An 18,806-nucleotide genomic window follows, 5' to 3' on the forward strand; every position below is an offset into this window, starting at 1 on the left:
TTAGACCGGCCAAGCAGACATGCACAGTTAGGTTTCTCCAAACCAGCTGTATTGCACAGCGGGGTTAGAGAAACAGCACAGACTCCTGTGTTTAGTCAAAGTGTTAAACCAGCCCTCTCAGGCCAATCCAAGCGCTGCTCTCATGCTTGGTGATATTGAATGAGAGCAGCACGGGAATTGGATGGGGAGTCTTTGATGCTGTCTCAGGGACTGCTGGGAGCAAGAAGCAGAGGAGCACCAAACTGTGAGACAGGTAGCAGCATCAGGTAAGTTACATTGATTTATTATTACCCCCTCTATTCTCCCCCTTGCGCTACCTCCACTCACCACACCGCTTTTTATATGTGTTTAGGCGTCCACTGGCTTTGCCAATGATTGTTTAAGTCAAGAGGCACAATTTTCAGACAGTGTTCCGTTCATGAACTTGAAATAGGACTATCGAGTGGTAGGAGCTACCCTGGTGTACCACTTTGCATGCCCTGCCTCACCGGGTCTCGTGCATCGTGAAGGCACCAGCAGGAACAGAAAGTTAGCAGGGCACCACAGGCCTTGCTTGCAGGGTTCTAAAAGCCTTGTTTGCTGCCTATAGTTTTCATATCTTGCTGCTCCCTTAGCCTTTGAGCACAGTGCATGATGCGGTTGAGGTGCTAAGGGTGCTAGAAGTGATGAATGCTGTGATGCAGCAGGATTCAAATGGCTTGTAATATCTCTCCTGCTACCCACAACCTTTTCTCCTGCCACTCACAACCTTTTTGAGAAGCCAAAGTCCATTGTTATCCTTTTTTAGGTCTCGCCTGTCAATGCGCATGCGCATTGAGCAGAGCGAGACTATGGGGGCTTAAACAAAGCTTACCTACACTGGCGATTCACTGGCGATTTGATGAAGTGCATGTGCACTTTTAACTCAATGCGCAAGCGCAATTAGTTAAAATGCGCGTGCACAGCATCAAATAGTCAGCTTAGTGCCGCCAGCAGCTCTTCCCGCTCCGCCCCCTGCTTGGCGCTGTGCCTCAGCCCAGCCATTCTCCTCCCCTAATTACCCCCTGCGGCATCAAAGGCTTTTTCACGGCCGGCCGGCCGGCCGGCCGTGCTTTCAGTTCACGGCCGGCCGGCCGTGTCTCCTTTTCTTTTTTTTTTCTTTCATTAATTGAATGTCTTCCAGCAAGCTCTCCTCATCCGTAGCTTTAGGTGTGATGACAGCATTTCCTTATAAGATTACTGCTCTCTTGGGAATATATGAGGGCAGGAAGCCTTCTGAATTCGGCTGATCATTATCAGAGAGTGTTTTTTATGAAAATACGGGACTTTTCTTATGCGTGCTGCTACAAAAAGAGCTTAGCTCTCCTTAGCTACGGGAAAGCTGTTTGGCTTACTTCTGCTCGCTCAGCCAGCAATTGTGCCATGTGGTGTGTTTTTAGCTTTACTAGCTCATTGGTGTGTACTGGCTTGCCACTTTGCTGGAATAAAGTACCGGCCATAACGCTGAATACGACTTTCTTTTAATTAGTTTACCAGTTTGCTGCCAAGTGAATTTGAGAGTAATAGTGGCAATCATGTTTGAAACTGCATAATGTGAGCGGAATAAGCTTGCAAGCCGCAATCACCCCACATCCACCACATCCACCACCACATCCACCACCACATCCACCACCACCTCCACATCCACCACCACCGCATCCACCACCGCATCCACCACCACATCCACCACCACATCCACCCTCACCCTCACCCTCACTCACCCTCAACCCCTCACCCTCAACCCCTCACTCACCCTCACTCTCACTCACCCTCACTCACCCTCAACCCCTCACCCTCACCCTCACCCTCACTCACCCTCACCCTCACTCACCCTCACTCACCCTCACCCTCACTCACCCTCAACCCCTCACCCACCCTCAACCCCTCACCCTCACTCACCCTCACCCACCCTCACCCTCACTCACCCACAACCCCTCACCCTCACTCACCCACAACCCCTCACCCTCACTCACCCTCAACCCCTCACTCACCCTCAACCCCTCACCCTCACTCACCCTCAACCCCTCACCCTCACTCACCCTCACTCACCCTCACCCTCCCTCACCCTCACCCTCACTCACCCTCACTCACCCTCATCCTCACTCACCCTCATCCTCACTCACCCTCATCCTCACTCACCCTCACCCTCACCCACCCTCACTCACCCTCACCCTCACTCACCCTCACCCTCACTCACCCTCACCCTCACTCACCCTCACTCACCCTCACCCTCACTCACCCTCACCCTCACTCACCCTCACCCTCACTCACCCTCACTCACCCTCACTCACCCTCACTCACCCTCACTCACCCTCACTCACCCTCAACCCCTCACCCTCACTCACCCTCACCCACCCTCACCCTCACCCTCACTCACCCTCAACCCCTCACCCTCACTCACCCTCAACCCCTCACCCTCACTCACCCTCAACCCCTCACCCTCAACCCCTCACTCACCCTCACTCTCACTCACCCTCACTCACCCTCAACCCCTCACCCTCACCCTCACCCTCACTCACCCTCCCTCACCCTCACTCACCCTCAACCCCTCACCCTCACTCACCCTCACTCAACCCCTCACCCTCACCCTCACTCACCCTCACTCACCCTCACCCTCACTCACCCTCACCCTCACTCACCCTCACCCTCACTCACCCTCACCCTCACTCACCCTCACCCTCTCACCCTCACTCACCCTCACCATCACTCACCCTCACCCTCTCACCCTCACTCACCCTCAACCCCTCACCCTCACTCACCCTCACTCACCCTCACTCACCCTCACTCACCCTCAACCCCTCACCCTCAACCCCTCACCCTCACTCACCCTCACCCTCACCCTCACTCACCCTCAACCCCTCACCCTCACTCACCCTCAACCCCTCACCCTCACTCACCCTCACCCTCACTCACCCTCACCCTCACTCACCCTCACCCTCTCTCACCCTCAACCCCTCACCCTCACTCACCCTCACCCTCACTCACCCTCACTCACCCTCACCCTCACTCACCCTCACCCTCACTCACCCTCACCCTCACCCTCACTCACCCTCACTCACCCTCACCCTCACTCACCCTCACTCACCCTCACCCTCACTCACCCTCACTCACCCTCACTCACCCTCACTCACACTCACCCTCACTCACCCTCACTCACCCTCACCCTCACCCTCACTCACCCTCACCCTCACTCACCCTCACCCTCACTCACCCTCACCCTCACCCTCACTCACCCTCACCCTCACTCACCCTCAACCCCTCACCCTCACTCACCCTCACTCACCCTCACCCTCACCCTCACTCACCCTCACTCACCCTCACCCTCACTCACCCTCAACCCCTCACCCACCCTCAACCCCTCACCCTCACTCACCCTCACCCTCACCCTCACTCACCCACAACCCCTCACCCTCACCCTCACTCACCCTCAACCCCTCACTCACCCTCAACCCCTCACCCTCACTCACCCTCAACCCCTCACCCTCACTCACCCTCACCCTCACTCACCCTCACCCTCCCTCACCCTCACCCTCCCTCACCCTCACCCTCCCTCACCCTCACCCTCCCTCACCCTCACCCTCACCCTCACTCACCCTCACTCACCCTCACCCTCATCCTCACTCACCCTCATCCTCACCCTCACTCACCCTCACCCTCACCCACTCTCACTCACCCTCACCCTCACTCACCCTCACCCTCACTCACCCTCACCCTCACTCACCCTCACTCACCCTCTCACCCTCAACCCCTCACCCTCACTCACCCTCACCCACCCTCACCCTCACCCTCACTCACCCTCAACCCCTCACCCTCACTCACCCTCAACCCCTCACCCTCACCCTCACTCACCCTCAACCCCTCACCCTCAACCCCTCACTCACCCTCACTCTCACTCACCCTCACTCACCCTCAACCCCTCACCCGCACCCTCACTCACCCTCCCTCACCCTCACTCACCCTCAACCCCTCACCCTCACTCACCCTCACTCAACCCCTCACCCTCACCCTCACTCACCCTCACCCTCACTCACCCTCACTCACCCTCACCCTCACTCACCCTCACCCTCACTCACCCTCACTCACCCTCACCCTCACTCACCCTCACCCTCACTCACCCTCACCCTCTCACCCTCACCCTCACTCACCCTCACCCTCACTCACCCTCACCCTCTCACCCTCACTCACCCTCAACCCCTCACCCTCACTCACCCTCACTTACCCTCAACCTCACCCTCACCCTCACTCACCCTCAACCCCTCACCCTCACTCACCCTCAACCCCTCACCCTCACTCACCCTCACCCTCACTCACCCTCACCCTCTCTCACCCTCAACCCCTCACCCTCACTCACCCTCACCCTCACTCACCCTCACTCACCCTCACCCACCCTCACCCTCACTCACCCTCACCCTCACTCACCCTCACCCTCACTCACCCTCACCCTCACCCTCACTCACCCTCACCCTCACTCACCCTCACCCTCACTCACCCTCACTCACCCTCACTCACCCTCACCCTCACTCACCCTCACCCTCACTCACCCTCACCCTCACCCTCACTCACCCTCACCCTCACTCTCCCTCAACCCCTCACCCTCACTCACCCTCACCCTCACTCACCCTCACCCTCACTCACCCTCAACCCCTCACCCTCACTCACCCTCAACCCCTCACCCACCCTCAACCCCTCACCCTCAACCCCTCACTCACCCTCACTCTCACTCACCCTCACTCACCCTCAACCCCTCACCCTCACCCTCACCCACCCTCACCCACCCTCACCCTCACTCACCCTCAACCCCTCACCCTCACCCACCCTCACCCTCACCCACCCTCAACCCTTCACCCTCACCCTCAACCCCTCACTCACCCTCACTCTCACTCACCCTCACTCACCCTCAACCCCTCACCCTCACCCTCACCCTCACTCACCCTCCCTCACCCTCACTCACCCTCAACCCCTCACCCTCACTCACCCTCACTCAACCCCTCACCCTCACCCTCACTCACCCTCACTCACCCTCACTCACCCTCACTCACCCTCACCCTCACTCACCCTCACTCACCCTCACTCACCCTCACCCTCACCCTCACTCACCCTCACCCTCACTCACCCTCAACCCCTCACCCTCACTCACCCTCACCCTCACTCACCCTCACTCACCCTCAACCCCTCACCCTCACTCACCCTCAACCCCTCACCCTCACCCACCCTCAACCCCTCACCCTCAACCCCTCACTCACCCTCACTCTCACTCACCCTCACTCACCCTCAACCCCTCACCCTCACCCTCACTCACCCTCACCCACCCTCACCCTCACTCACCCTCAACCCCTCACCCTCACCCACCCTCACCCTCACCCTCACTCACCCTCAACCCCTCACCCACCCTCAACCCCTCACCCTCACCCTCACACACCCTCACCCTCACTCACCCTCAACCCCTCACCCTCACTCACCCTCAACCCCTCACCCTCACCCTCACTCACCCTCACCCTCACTCACCCTCACTCACCCTCACCCTCACTCACCCTCTCACCCTCACTCACCCTCTCACCCTCACTCACCCTCTCACCCTCACTCACCCTCAACCCCTCACCCTCACTCACCCTCAACCCCTCACCCTCACTCACCCTCAACCCCTCACCTTCACTCACCCTCAACCCCTCACCTTCACTCACCCTCAACCCCTCACCTTCACTCACCCTCAACCCCTCACCCTCACTCACCCTCAACCCCTCACCCTCAACCCCTCACCCTCACTCACCCTCACAACACATATTGTGTTACAATAGGTGTCACATTTGCGAAAGATAAAACTATTGGCATTGTAAATAACAAAGCTATTAATTTCGCTATTTTCAAAACAAGCACATAAATAAAAAATGTGTCCTTTACAATACCAATAGCTCAAACTTTCCTAATGCGAGACCTATTGCATTGCTGTGCTTCTCTCCCCTGCTGCACTCTCCTGCTCTCTAGAGATGTGGCCTAACGACCAGAGCTGCCATCTAAGTCACGTAAATACAAAACATGTTGCATTCCAAATGCTATAGGTGTCACATTCGCGAAAGTTATAACTATTGGCATTGTAAATGACAAAGCCATCAATTTAGCAATTTTAAAAACCAACAAATAAATAAAATGTCATTTACAAGACCAATAACTCCAACTTTTCTAATGCGAGACCTATTGCATTTGCAATGCTTGTTTTTTCTTGTGGACCTTGGGACCATAAATGAAATGCTACCGAGAGAGCTGCGAAGGTGGGACAGCAATGAGGAGGTAATAGAGAATTAAATTCGCATCTAAACACAGAAATTTGGGAAGAAATCTAGTACAATCAACGTTTACTGTCCACTCCTGAATCACTGTGAATCCCAGTCTGAGACCCTAAATGAGCTGTTACTAACCCCTCCGGTGCTACTCCGCAGGAAAAAGAGTGCCTTTGGAGGCGATTTGAAAAATCTATCCATAAAATCATGTGGTCTCAAAATAAGATGGAGACCAGAATTGTTTAAAGAGAAAAAGCAATCATTGACAATGCCAATAGGCTTGGCTTTATAGGAATGTTGTATGGTAATGTGAAGCATTATAGATTGCATGGGAATGTGTATGTATTTGTGCTGGAGCAAAGAACTGTAGAATGGTGTAGGTTAAAATGTCAGGTGACCGTTGCACTCTCAATTCAGACCTAAACATCTATGTAGGTTAAGACTGTCTTCCTTCCACCTCTGCAGCTGCCATCGAAAAACACCATGAATTATTTAGTTATCTAAGACACTTTAATAGCATTACACTGTCATGTGTGTATCCCTGACAGTTCAAGGTCTGGCAGCTAGATAAGTAAACAAAATGATCATAGATGTGTGGAGGACACACGCTTTTTTGTGGAAGCCCACAACTTCTGCCCAATCAAGATGTACCCCTGGCTCCCAACATGTGGGTGGACCAAAGCCCCTTTCCTTGTGGCTCTCATATAATTGTTTGGCAACAGCTGCACTGTCAAACTACTCCATAACAACTGTAATCAAAAGTGGTGTTTAAAGAATGTAGATGGAGACATTATTCCACAAGCCACCTTCTTCCATAGCCTTGCCCTTTGGATTCCCAGATGTCAATACTTTGATTCACAAAACAGTTTTGCTCAACTACCATCCACTTTTGTGGCCACAAAAAGAAATCCTAATGCACAAATTTTACCTTATACAAAAATCCATCTATCACAGGAGAAAAGTAAGACAGCAGAACAGAGACTGGGTTAGTGGCTGTGTGGCCTAAGACACCTCCAGCACAACTGTGTGGTCACTGATTTGAATGCCTATGAGGCCTCTCGGCCTTTCATCCTTCTAAGGTTGATACACCAATTCTAATGGCTGAGTGTACTAATGCATCGATTGCAGGGAGCTGTGTTTGACCTCATGGTCACAGGCTTGAATCCCACTAAGACCACTCAGCCTTTCTGAGGTGGATTAAATGAACACTGTTGAGTAATGGTAAACATCTGTTATAGAGTGCTGAGATGCCCTTAGGAGTCAAAGTGCCCTTTACAGATACTTATGTACTACAAGTGCAGCCAGTGATTTGGTTAATAATAAGTCTCTATTTTCAGACATAAAAGGCCTCTTGAGGGGACACTTTCCCATTACACAGTAGGTTGCAATCTTTGCATGAATTTTTCCTGTGGTAGGACAGAAGAGTTGCCATGGGAAAGGAAGTGAACATTAAAAAAGTTCAACCTTTGTGGGTATCCACAGTTATTTTCTAATTATTTTCCGCTCCCATTAGGACCCCTATATTTAGTTTCACAGACTTAAACCGGGTGTTTACTGGATGTGAAACACACCGATAGGCACCAAGATTTCTTGGAGCGAGTAGGAGGAACGGCTGTTTCCACCTAGATGACGTTTGATTTCAGAATATTTCCACCATGCTTACTTTGTCCTGTGGTTGGTGTGTCCGGTGGGCCGTCCAAAGGAGTAAGTATGAAGGAAGGGTATGCATAGAAACATGGCAATCTTTGATTTGCATAGATTTCCGTGCGTATCACTAGTGATTTTTGTGAATCCCTTGAAAGTTCCAAATTTAACCAGAATCGGCCCGTTTGCAAATTTGAAAAAGCCTTTTGGGATGTATCATCCCAAAAGGCCATCGCAAAATAGAGAATTGCAAAATTTGTGATTTTCTATTTTGCGAATGGAATTAAGGAATTGCAAATTACGATTCCTTAAATGCAATTCTGTAAGCACCAGAAATTTGCTATTTGGCCTTAAGTAATTGCAAATTACTACCAACTTCAAGTTGGTGGTGATTTGCGATTTTCTTTAAAAAAGCACTTTTTTGATTTTTTAAAAGTGCCATATGTCGCACATACATGCCCATAGGGCATGTATGTGGGTAAAAGGTGCACACATGCATATTTCAGGGGTGCACAGGGAGTCCTTTTGGCACCCTTGCAGCCTTGAAATTGCATTCTCAATTTGCGATTCTCTTAATTGGTAATCTCAAATTGAGAATGTCTTCCCATTCATTCCTATGGGCCTCCTAGCCCATAGGAATGAATGGGAAGGTATTCCTTAATTGCGAATCTCAATAAGGAATATGTAGGATTTTCTACCTTTTTAGCAAATCCTACATGCATTGCATTTTGCGATTCTCTAATTGCGATTCGCTAAAAATAGCAATTTGAGAAACGCAAGACTCTTTTTTGATACATCTGGCTCTTGATGTTTAAATGGGGAAAGCACCATGTAGTGGTTGATTCTACAGGGCCTCTCAAAACTACAGCAGGTGCCATCAGCCAGAGCAGTTTCCTAGAATGCCCATTGTTGGCAATCCAAAACTGGCTAAATAGGGCAGGTTATTTTCTGTGCACTAGATAGCGCCGTTAAGCTTTTGCAATATCTCATTCTTTTACTCATTCAAACTTGCATTAAACATTTCTTCTTTAATGAAGTACTTTGATGTAAACCGCAGGCATGTTTGGAATGTGAACTCTTGACATTCCAAAGCACTGGTGTGCTATATCAATGACAGAATGTGGACAATGTAAATTGCAGTAAGCTAATGTAACACCACACATAGATCATGTCATATGTTATAATATATCACACCTTATATCGCATCGTCTTTTAACATATTCTTTCACTTCACAGCCATTGCATCATTTATTATGGCATATATCATACTGAATTATGTAACATATACATTATATCCCCTCATCGTATACATTATTAGCATGTAATATTATCTCATTGTGTCATTGTCACATTATATAGAATTATTCTATATTATCATATATGTCATATACTGCATCATTATCTTATGTCCGTATCATGCATCATTCAATGCACCAAATCCACATCCGTGGGGGATGAGCAGTGGGATCGACCAAGACCAGAAACCATGGTGGAGCCTAGAGAGCACCCAGGGTAGATGTCCCCATGAAGTGACTTTGGAGGTGAATGTAGGTTGGGATGTCCCTTTTCAATGACCAGTTGAGCTTCAGTGATTGGCGGCCTAGTTTTGAAGACCTCTAACAATGCACCTTAGAATTAGCCGGTCCAACTGAATAATTCAGCCGGTCTCCCCGTCCGCTGTCTCCCCTCGTTTGTTCCGCGCGGCTTCGAATGCCCCACTGAGCAGAGATCTGAAGAGTTTATTTTGGCAGGAGTTGAATCCTCGAAAAATGGAGCATTCGCGAGTCACCTGCTGCGCGCTCCCAACCCTGAATTATTCATTATTTGCTTAATCGTGAACTTAAAATATCCTTGAGTTTGATCTGCACTTGTTGTGGAGGCTTCTGCGCACTGACTAATCCCTCTTCCTCTCCAGAAGATGTGAAATAGATTATTTTCTGAATTTCATCAAATGTTTTAAGATGTTTCTTGTGCGAGAGGTGGTGTAGTTTGAGAGCTCCAATTACCTGTGTGCGGCGGGCTTGAGAAGGCGTGGGGCGGAATGATGAGTTTGCTCACTGTGGGATTATCAGCATCTCTCTGGGTATCCGTTTCTGATGAGGTAGGATTGAAATGCAAATTTCTTGCTGTGAGAAGGCCTTGCCTTGTATATACTTAATCTTTCCTATTTGCTTCTCTCGCCCCTAACAGTTTTTATGCTTGAAGAACATCCGGACATTCTTAAAAGTGTGTCACGACAAGTTTGGCCTACGGACCGCTGATCTCTTTGATCCCTTCGATCTTTTCGACGTGCGGGATTTTGGAAAGGTAAGGCTGCTTTCCTCATGGCTGTCAGCGTGATCATGTGTGATGGAGCAGGACTCTCTTAAATGGGTGTATATGGAGGTGTTCTGTGCCCCATTTACGTTGACCTTTATCTTCTAAGTTCACTTTGGATCTTGGGAAAGCAGAAATTGATGTAATTTCCACTTGGTACACAAGTCAAAGGGAAATGGAAGAACAATTCTGATTAAAGAAAAAGTGGACTGTCCTTAAGACAATCCAACCCTAAATTTGTTGAACTTAGTACTGTTCACTGAAAGTTCACAATTTTGTTTGACTGTTGAAAATTCTAAAAATTTGATGACACCCCTCTCTACTCAGCAACTGATTATTAAAAAGCAAATGGTGTTGACAGAATCAGCTAATTTTGCGTGGGTAGACTTGCACAGTGGCTTGGTTGTGAATTGTTATTTTCTGTGCTTGGCTTTGGATTGCTCTGAGTACACAGTGATAGGACATTGCCAGGTGGTTGCTTATACGCAAGAGATGCTCGCAGGCCTTCTACTGTGTACATTGCGAGGGCTGCAAACAGATAGATGATGCTCACCATGTGTCGCTATTTTTTTATGTTGGTGATAGACCCGGCTACATGTAATGATTTGCACAGCACATCTGTTCTTTTTATCGTCTCTGTAAGGCGTGTGGACCCAGACTGTGTGTCAAACAAAGATGGCTCTGCTGTGGGTGTGAACAGATTTCTGTATGGTAACGTTGAAGAAGCCCACAACTTTTGCGTTTGCGACCATATTGTGTCAGTTGTGCCTCGGAAAGGTTTTTAGGCGCTAAATTAATCCACCACCCTCTGGCATTTAAGCACCCTGGCAGCGATGACCAGGTGCGATCTGGCAATATTTGTTCCCTGGTATGTGTGTTCTCTTTGCAGAGAAGCCCAATAATGTTGCAGAAGGGGCATTCTGCTGCAAAATCAAGTGCAGAAATTTCCTAAGATTGTTAATATTCATTCACTTGTTGGTGCACTCCATCGATGCCATCTGTATTGCTACAGCTCTCCTTTTTTGCTTGTTCAGTCAGTGCTTCAAAGCACTTGCTGTATACATTTTGTTTGCAATGGATGAATGTGGAGGTGTATACACATTAGATTGATGCAAGTGTGTCAATATCTCAACACGCTGTGCAGTATCAGCATTGATCATTCCTATGGAAATTACCAGATTGGCACAAGGTCTTGACTTAGTTTTCAGTGACAAGTCCTTTCCTAGCAATTATGTGATGTGTTTCAGTGTTGAGGTTCTACCTTTTTGTAAAAAAAACCTTTTACCAATAATATAAGACTGTGGTGTAGATTGATGTAACTCATGCTGCACTAGTTCTGTGATGCCATCGCCTTGAGACCACCGCATACAAGGCGCTATACACATCTAGACATTTAGCCTGTTCATCCCCTTGCCGTTTCTTCTCTCCTTGCTTTTATGACTGCGAAGATCATACTTTTCAAACTTTATAAAAATACTTTGTGGTTTTCAACGGTGCTAACCGCATGGGTCAGACTGTAGCCTAGCTGCAGGTGTGTGTGTTTTTTGTTGTTTTTTTTGTTGCATTTTTCTGAGTTTTAGACCTGGGATTTGTGGCTTCTTTCTAATCGAATTTTGGGGAAGATTCCGAAGTCTGCGTATGAACCTCGTTGTGACCTTCCCTCTCCTGCAGACCAATCCCAGACGCTGTGACTCTTTGACCCATGAGTCACTGGAGTGTTTCCGACAGCCAGGGTTAGACTAAACTTGGCTCTTTATTAATCAAAGCCACAAGAGCTGCTTCACCCTTGGGTTGGAAGTGTACCGTCCCCGACTGTGGTACAGAGGTAGAGGTGTGTGTGTGTGTGTGTGTGTGTGTGTGTGTTTTTTTTTTTTTTGTTGGACGCGTACGCGTTGGACACTTGAAAGCAACATGCAGTGCAAAGAGATAGTCTGCTGGTGTGTGTGTGTTGCAGTAGTTGTGCTGTGAATTATGGTTAATTTATTCAGAGCAGTTAAACAGGGGTCTCTGACATACGGAAGGTATTTATTGCAAGTTATTTCCCTCCACTCCCTCCAAAATATTCCCTCAGTGTTATGTATGTCAGGTGGTCGTCCCTTCTGACCCGTGTTCTTTGCCCATCTCTGGTCTCACATATCCGTATTTTTTTACGAGTCCTGACATTCCCCCTCAGTAGTACTTTCATTGGTTAATTTTTCCATTTACCTATTCAACCTCGGTGTAGTCTTTCTCTCATAGTGTGTGTAACACTGGATTTCTTACTTTTTAGTTGTCCTTGGCACTTAGTGTTCCCACGCGTTAGTATGGCGCTCTGTCCTCAGAGTTCTTTAGTAGGTCTCGGTCTGCCCTGACAATATTCTTCAAGTAATTTGGTCATTTTCTTTCAGTTTGTGTTAAGGTCTCCAGTCCTTACCCATAAAATTAAATAAAATGAGCTTCATCCCTCCTCTTGTATTTGTATCTTGGTGATTGACTTCTCCAGCAGTTTTGCACTTGTTGTGCAATCAGTTTATTCCTACCCGTGATGCTCCGCATGGTTCAACCTCATCAGACACCGTAGTCATTGATATTGGTCTGGTCCTTCTCTTATGCGGTACTGATTAGGAGCCTGTGTCACCTGACACAGTGGGCCCAGGTTTACAATGATTTTGTTAAGAGTAGGTCTGACATATTCTTGTCCTGGTTTACTTCTTAATTCCTGGAATTCTGCCAGGAGTACTACACTAATAGTAGGGTTGAAAATTCCCTATATTGGTTAACTCCTCCCTCCACCGTATTGATCACACCTCTTCTAGCCGCCCTCACACCGTGTTTTATTTGCTAGGCTTGTCATTATCTTTTGACACCATTTCATACATTTGTTCAGATCTCCTGCCACAGTATTCCCAGGGTTGGCTCATTGACTCGCACATTATTCCTTGCTTTAGCGCTTCTATATACATGATTTCTTTGCGTTGCTTTCAGTCTTCCCTGCAGAGTATTTCTTACACTGATTATGAGATCCTCAAATAGTATTCCTTCCATTGCTTTAGTCCTCCACCCACAGTATTCTGTCCATTATTTGCTGCTGTCCCTCAACGCGGTATTCCTTGAATTGGTTTACACACACCACCCACACACCCTGCCTCTCTCACTCCCTCCAGCCCTCTCTGTCGCTCTCTCTTTTGCTCTCTCTTTTGCTCTCTGTCTCTCTCACACACCCCTACACCCCGACCCCACCATCTGAACCCAGCGGCATACATTGCATTACTCCCAGCTTTCCATCATACATGAGAAAGGATGTCCTACACAGAATAGCCTAGATTTGTTCAGTCCTCCCCACCCCTCAAATTAGTTCTTCCATTAGATTAATCCTTCCTAACCTGTAAGATAATTTTCCATTGGCTCAGTCTTTCTCTTGTTGGTACACCTTGCACTGGTTTAACCCTTCCTTCCCACATTCTTTTACATTGGTTCAGCACTTTATTCACATGTAGGTTTTGTATTGGTTCAAGGCTTATCTCACACTCTGGACACTATTTTTGCGTTGGTTCAGGTCTTCCCTCATACTGTTTTTCTTGCATTAGTTCTTCCCTCATACTGTATCTCATGCATCGGTTCACGTCTTCCCTCATACTGTATTTCTTTCATTGGTTAAGGCCTTCCCTCATATTGTATTTCTTGCATTGGTTCAGGTCTTGCCTCATACTGTATCTCATGCATTGGTTCAGCTCTTCCCTCGTACTGTATTTCTTGCGTTGGTTCATGTCTTCCCTCATACTGTATTTCTTGCAGTGGTTCACGTCTTCCCTCATACTGTATTTTTCGTAAGTTCAGGCCTTCCCACATACTGTATTTCATGCTTTGGTTCACGTCTTCCCACATACTGTATTTCTTGCGCTGGTTCAGGCCTTCCCTCGCACTGTATTACAGGCAAAGCGCATGCCTTCACGGACACTGTATTTCATGCATTACATTAGTCCTGCACCTTCTCCCAGTTGATTCAATCTATCCCCCATACAGAACCCTCGTGTTTAGTCCCAGGCCTCGGTATTCACACTGTGGACTGACACACTTAAAAATCAATCACCCATAATAAAACAGAAGGGCTTGTCCTGGTCAGGGATGTAATCTCTCCTCAGAAAATATTTGAGATGTACAAGATGTACAACGTCATGGACAAATACCTGGTGAGGATACCCCCTAAGTGATGTGAACATTTTTGTAAGTTTCACTTTCGATGACCCTTGTATTTTTTGTTTTGACTCAGTGTACTGTCCTATTGGCACATTACATTACTTGCTAATTGAATGAAAACCGTGTTTGCAATATTTGGACCCAGTAAATTGGTTACTAAGTCCACTGATTGGATCTGTCCAATAGAATTTGCAAATTAAATTTGAATTTCTAGTTGGTTTCATCACAAACCTGCACCGCTTCCCTTGGAAACAAACCTCCTTGGTTATTCTAACTAATCATGGCCTCAAAGGTGGCTCTTTGTAGAGTCTGGGGACGGGGAAGGGAGGGCGGAGAATGTTCCTGTCAGTTTCATATACGTTTGTAGATCATGGCACGTGTGACAGGTGCCCCTGGTGGCATGCTCAGCAGCAGATGGTGCCGTCTGCTTGGCTCAATACCCAGGCCTCATCTGGGATGCTTGTCATCTGTGGTCCTGCATGTAAACCTGCATAGACTCTGGCAGCAGGAAGCTGGCTGCTGTTCGGGGCACTTTGGGCAGAACGCTGCTGAGACTGAATTGTGAATGCCGGAGGAGCGGAGGCTCACAGGTGTTTTGCTTCCAACCTCTGTAGGGATCGATCCAGCCTTTATTTTCCACGAGGAATGACTCGAGGCTCTTCTGACATCACTGCTATTTAGTTATCGTCTGGTGATTTTTTAAAGCGCTACACGCTGCTTAGAGGCTGCTTCAGAGCGCTTAGTCCCCTCCCTCGCTCTTTGCTCTACCTTGAAAGTAAGACCACATGAGACCAGGCAGGAACAGCTCAATTGAAGCTGGACAACAAATCAGAGTTTACAACTTTTGTGATGTTTTAGTCCTAAATTAAATGGTTTCATGTATTGCTGTCGCACCATGGGATTGTGTACAGGACTTCTGTTCTTTGTCCTATGAGCCAGCACTGTTTGGATAATGGCAGCTCTATCACGGAGGACATTATGTGACCTTGAGGTGTCATAAAGCCATTGTAAGTGCCGAACTACCTGCCGATCGATGCAAGAGGAGCACCAAACATAGGGCCGCAGGTCGCAATAGGGCCAGACTGAGAACGAAAACCGGCCCCGGCAAAGTGCTCGGCCGGCCACCTGGGGGTGCGACCGATCTCTTTGCCGGGGCCGGTTTTCGGCCGTTTTTGATACAGGGCCGATTTTGCAGCTATGCTGCAAAAACGTACCTGTAACAAAAACGGCCCCCAGGGCCCAAAACCGGCCCCACCCTTGCAGCGCACCGGGGGATTGCCCGGTGCCCGCAACGGCCAGTCCGGGCTGTATGTCCGGCCTGACTGACCTTTGCCGCTCACTCTATATAGGTAAATCTTTAGTATACATAAAAGTGATCTTTGCTTCTAGGCAATGGCGGCCCGTAAGCTCAGCTCAGAGGGGATGAGACACACACATACACGCACACACACTCCTACATACATGCACACACACACACTCCTACATACATGCACACACACACACACACACACTCCTACATACATGCACACACACACACACACACACTCCTACATACATGCACACACCAAACAGTCATTTAAAACACTGCACTTGACTGTTGCAGCTCTCGGAGGAGGGAAGCCTCAGAGGTGCTAGGAGGGTTGGGACTGCAGCATCCCCTCGTTGGCTGACATTTAGGTCAAACAATGAGGGGAGGCGGCAGTCCCTCTCTCGACACAGAGTTGTACGGAGTCAGGGAGATTGCTGACCCCACCCACTCTGTTAGGTGGTGTCGGTGATTGACACTCTCCCTGGGCACTTGGGGGCTTAAAACTGAAGCGTCCTGGTACGAGGCTATCACTGAAGAGGTCACGCCCACAGGAGCTGTGACATCTTCAGCCCAGCAAAGTTCAGCTCAGGCTGCCCGTAGCCTGCACATTTAGCGCATGTCTAGCTGCTGGCTGCCTGACCTGAAAATAAAGAGTGTTTGTGAGGCCGACCTTTAAATCTGCGTGCGGGGGTGTAGTCCCTCTGCCCTTATGGACGGGCCGCTGCTGCTGCTAGATATTTAGACTTCTTCTACATCGTCAAGATGTCCTCTCATACCCAACGGTGTTGAGATCTCCTTTTCCCCCCTTAATGCCTTTCTCTTCCTGACATGTCAGACCTGATCCCAGTCGTCCTATAGACCCATTCTGTGGGTTCACTGGTGAAGAGCCTGCTTTAGATGGGATCTGAAAGTGGTGGTGAGTTCCTTTTCTTCACATGGTTATCTCCCATTTCCATTTTATTTGCACTATCTCCATGCCACACCTTATTCTGTTTCACAAATGGATCATAGACTGTTAGAATGAAGTCCATATTTCGGGCTACAAAAGCAATCAGTCAAAAGTGTATTGCAATTTCCCTTAAATATGTATCTCCTCCTAGAAAAATATATTTTTTTCTGTCCTGTAGCTCTGAATGCTTCACTTAAGTTTTTTTTAAAAAAAAGTTTGCCTTTTATTTCTGTTGGTTTTTGTGCTGGTCCTCGCCCTGCCTCCTCTTTTAAGCATAGCATGCACTTCATTACAGTGCCTTGGAGTCGTTTACTTGGTGCTCGGTTACAAAAGCATAAAATCACAGACGTGGAGAAAGAGTCGTGGTTTCTTGGACTTCGATTTCCTCGTTTGGACTCCGTTGCTGGCTGGTTACTGCTCTTTGTGCCTATCTGCCAGTTGGAGTAAAGATTATTTAAGAGTGGGAGCCAAATATCCCCAAACTCATCTCAAGGTCAAGGCTTTGCTGGATTTCCTGCATCTTCCAGTCCAGATACCCGTCATCACCCATGTTGGCAGCAATGTTCCTCGCCCTTTCATGGGCAGGAGTGGAAGTGCAGTTGGGCTTCCCAGGAACCAGGAGTATCATTTTGCACCCTGGCTCATGGCATTGTTTCAAGATCCAGTGGGGAGTTGTCCGGTATTGGAATACTTTGGGCGTGTTGCCACAGGAGGGCACTGGGCACAGCAAAGGGTTTCCCACAAAGACCTGCATGTTCATGCCAACAGCAAGTGGTGACAGTAAACCAACACTAATCCTCAGAATTAGAGACACAAAGGAAACCTTGGCCAGCTTTCGCCCATTAGGTTCTGCTAGTACCGAATAATGAAAACGGATCCCCGATCGATGCATGAACGGAGATCTTGCACGACAATAGTTTTATAACCTCTTGCAGGATAACTAACTGGACAGGCACCTCAAATGCTGATGATTGAGTTTCACTATCTAACTTCAAATGAGCTGATATAAAGACTTTACAATTTTTCAAAACTGTCTATCTGTGCCACCAGCATTAAACTCATGAAATACAACTGCAGTGAAACGCCTGTAAACTAAGCTGGCAAGAAACAATTACAACAACCAATAGACTAGGCAATTGTCCTTGGAGAAAGAGGGAAACTATATTGAACTTTACTAAAACTACTTAATTCTTGCAAACCAATTTTTTTCCCCCAGCAATTGTTTAGGCCCAATGAAGGTTTGGAGAACCTCAGGAAAGCTGCAGCAAAGCTGCAGCAAAACCTATGCACACTATCTCCTAAAATAAAACCTAGGCAGAGCTCCAATGGGTTGCAAAAATGGCGCAAACCGGAGGCCCAGTTAACAAAAGCACAGAGAGATGGAGAGGAGAGCACACCCCCGAAGGTTGGAACAGGAAGACACAGGCTTGACGCGACCCATAAACTCCATGACTTAGAATACGGGAGGTGGGCATTGGACCAAGCCATGCACTCAGAACATCTCTGTGGAGGAAACTGCAAGCTTAATTATTAACAGTCCATAAAGAAGAGCAAAGCAACCGTGGGATGAAGCTGGCCCGGCCCACTGCGCCCACCTTCACAAAGTCATTGAGACAACACGTGTTGTCTCCTCCCCAGGTGCAGATCACCTGCCCTTCAACTGGTTTCCGTGTGTGCTGAAGTTGACCTACAATGAGGCGGCCTGTGGGGTGCATGTTATTATTAGAAATGTATTAATAGTAGATATGAACTGGATTGATTTCTTTTTTTGTTTGCTTCTTAAATTCGATTTTTTTTGTAGGCTTGTGTAGTGTACCCTTAGAATCCTGGATCAAGGACTGGAATCCTATTCCAAGGTGGATTCCACCGAAGCGTGCACATTTGAACAGGAAGGACCACAAATATCCCTCGATGAAGTGTGACCCATTTCAAGGTCGCCTGATAACGCCGGACACCGATTGAAGAGGGAGCCGAGGGAGCCTGCTGTCACCCGCTTGCCTGCCTGACTGTTTCTGCCGCTACTCCTCGCCGGACCCGCTTCGCGGGTCCCGCTTCGCGGCTAGGAGCAGACTGCAGGACTTTGGGGTGTGTCTGCTCTTCTGACCGGCAGGGCTGCGAG

General features: G+C 48.4%; 1 protein-coding gene across 1 annotated transcript in view; it reads left to right on the forward strand.

The window, feature by feature from the left end:
* Window positions 1–18,806, forward strand: part of VAV2 (vav guanine nucleotide exchange factor 2) — an 832,583-nt gene that overhangs the window by 158,442 nt on the left and 655,335 nt on the right. The window contains exon 2 of the mRNA XM_078641956.1: window positions 10,128–10,244. Within this exon, the coding sequence (XP_078498082.1) occupies window positions 10,128–10,244 (117 nt within the window). The remainder of the gene's footprint in view (window positions 1–10,127; window positions 10,245–18,806) is intronic.

Source organism: Lissotriton helveticus, chromosome 5_1, assembly GCF_964261635.1.
Source record: "Lissotriton helveticus chromosome 5_1, aLisHel1.1, whole genome shotgun sequence".
NCBI classification, from domain to species: domain Eukaryota; kingdom Metazoa; phylum Chordata; class Amphibia; order Caudata; family Salamandridae; genus Lissotriton; species Lissotriton helveticus.